Consider the following 1,646-nt stretch of genomic DNA (forward strand, 5'->3'; position numbering starts at 1 on the left):
TGCGGATGTCGCTTATTATTGTTGGCCTTGAGTCACATGTGATAACTTATATACCTTTTTCCACTGCTCGGCTGTTTTGCAAGCTCCTCCAGCTGCGTTAAGCTCCACAGCAACGGCTTCCCACACATTGCGGTTGTGCGAGGCGCTATTTGGACCGCCAAAATTACCCATTGCCACCTTCTTGTTGTTTTTCATTAAATCCAGAAGTTTTACTTTCTGAATTTTTGTAATTTTCCCACTTCTAGTTTTTTTCTGCAAGATGAAATTAATAAAATAAAGAAACTTAAGATATTTATAAGCACACACTTCACTCATTTTCCTTTTTGCGCCAAATATCACAACACTTAGAGCTGGCGATATAAATATCGCAAGGTATATCGAAAATTCATTTACACCTCACTTACAGAAACACTACCTTGCGATAACTATGCAGTTGGGTTGCATTTTGCGATATAATTCATATCGCTAAGATACAGAAACGGGCTACTGCACACTTGTCGTTATCGGCTAGTTATCGGCAAATCGTAGAAGATGCAGAAACGGATAAGTACGACAATGTCGTTTGCTAATCGTTGTGCACGCATTGTTTGTTTACATTTTATGGGGAAAACTTAGTGAAAAAGTTAATATTTGCATTAAAATTGCATAAAAATTAGTATTTTTTCCACAAAATGTGTGGAAATTATTAAAAAGTGGCATTAAAATTTAATAAATGTGAGCGTTTTAACTATAAAATATGACGCAATTGTAAAAAGTCTCTGTGTGCATGCACAAATCACATTTCAGGAAAAGAAAATAAGAGATATTACTGAAAAATTATGTCTAGTATTGTTGCATCACAGTCTGTATTTTAAAAATTGCAGGTTTTTGTAAATATTTCGCGAAAATATCAACCAGAAAAACAGCGGCTCTGCTGGCTTGGCCATATCGTTCGAATGGACACCGACGCTCCAGCTCTGAAAGTATTCAACTCGGAACCCGCTGGTGGTAGCAGAGGAAGAGGGAGACCCCCACTGCGATGGAAAGATCAGGTGGAGAAGGTCTTGGCTTCACTTGGCGTTTCCAATTGGCGTCAGTTGGCACAGAGGAGAAACGACTGGCGTGCTTTGCTGAACTCGGTCAAAATCGCTTAGGCGGTTACAGCGCCAAAAAAGAAGAAGAAGAAATGAATTGAAATATCGACCGAGTGTGCGAAAGCGTAGTCATCATGTAATCGTTGCATTATGATTGTGACGATGAAGCAACTATGACTGGACGACCAATGTGCAGAAAGCCTAAGTAGACGTTTTCCTGTCAAAATTTGCGGAGCAAATACAAAAGTGGTCTTAATTTAAAGAATATGCTTCCCAATCAAAGGATATTTCGAGATTTTTCGATTTTGGATGATACAATCGTCTTGTCCTCAATGACGTTGATGTGAGTATTTATACATTCCCGCAAGCAGGTCTTCTCAGCAGCAGTCCAATTAACTTCACGAATTCTTTTCACTTCCTATAAAAATTAAATTATTTACGTTAATAAATTATATTTTACAAAAATTTGTTATTTACTTACAGTTTGCTGCGCCATTTTCAAAATTATTTATAAAAGTCAGTTGTCACAGGGTGAACTTGCTAAAATAACAAAGTTTTCCTAATGCCGATTGG

General features: G+C 37.6%; 1 protein-coding gene across 1 annotated transcript in view; it reads right to left on the reverse strand.

The window, feature by feature from the left end:
* LOC118745421 overlaps positions 1–486 on the reverse strand; it is a gene marked incomplete at its 5' end in the record, with an annotated part of 24,341 nt that extends 23,855 nt beyond the window's left edge. The window contains 2 exon segments of the mRNA XM_036478874.1: positions 55–252; positions 307–486. Of these exon segments, the coding sequence (XP_036334767.1) occupies positions 55–252; positions 307–315 (207 nt within the window).
* Positions 487–1,646: the final 1,160 nt, after the last annotated feature.

The sequence above is a fragment of the Rhagoletis pomonella genome, unplaced genomic scaffold (assembly GCF_013731165.1).
Source record: "Rhagoletis pomonella isolate Grant_MI unplaced genomic scaffold, Rhpom_1.0 Rhpom_scaffold_00009, whole genome shotgun sequence".
NCBI lineage: Eukaryota > Metazoa > Arthropoda > Insecta > Diptera > Tephritidae > Rhagoletis > Rhagoletis pomonella.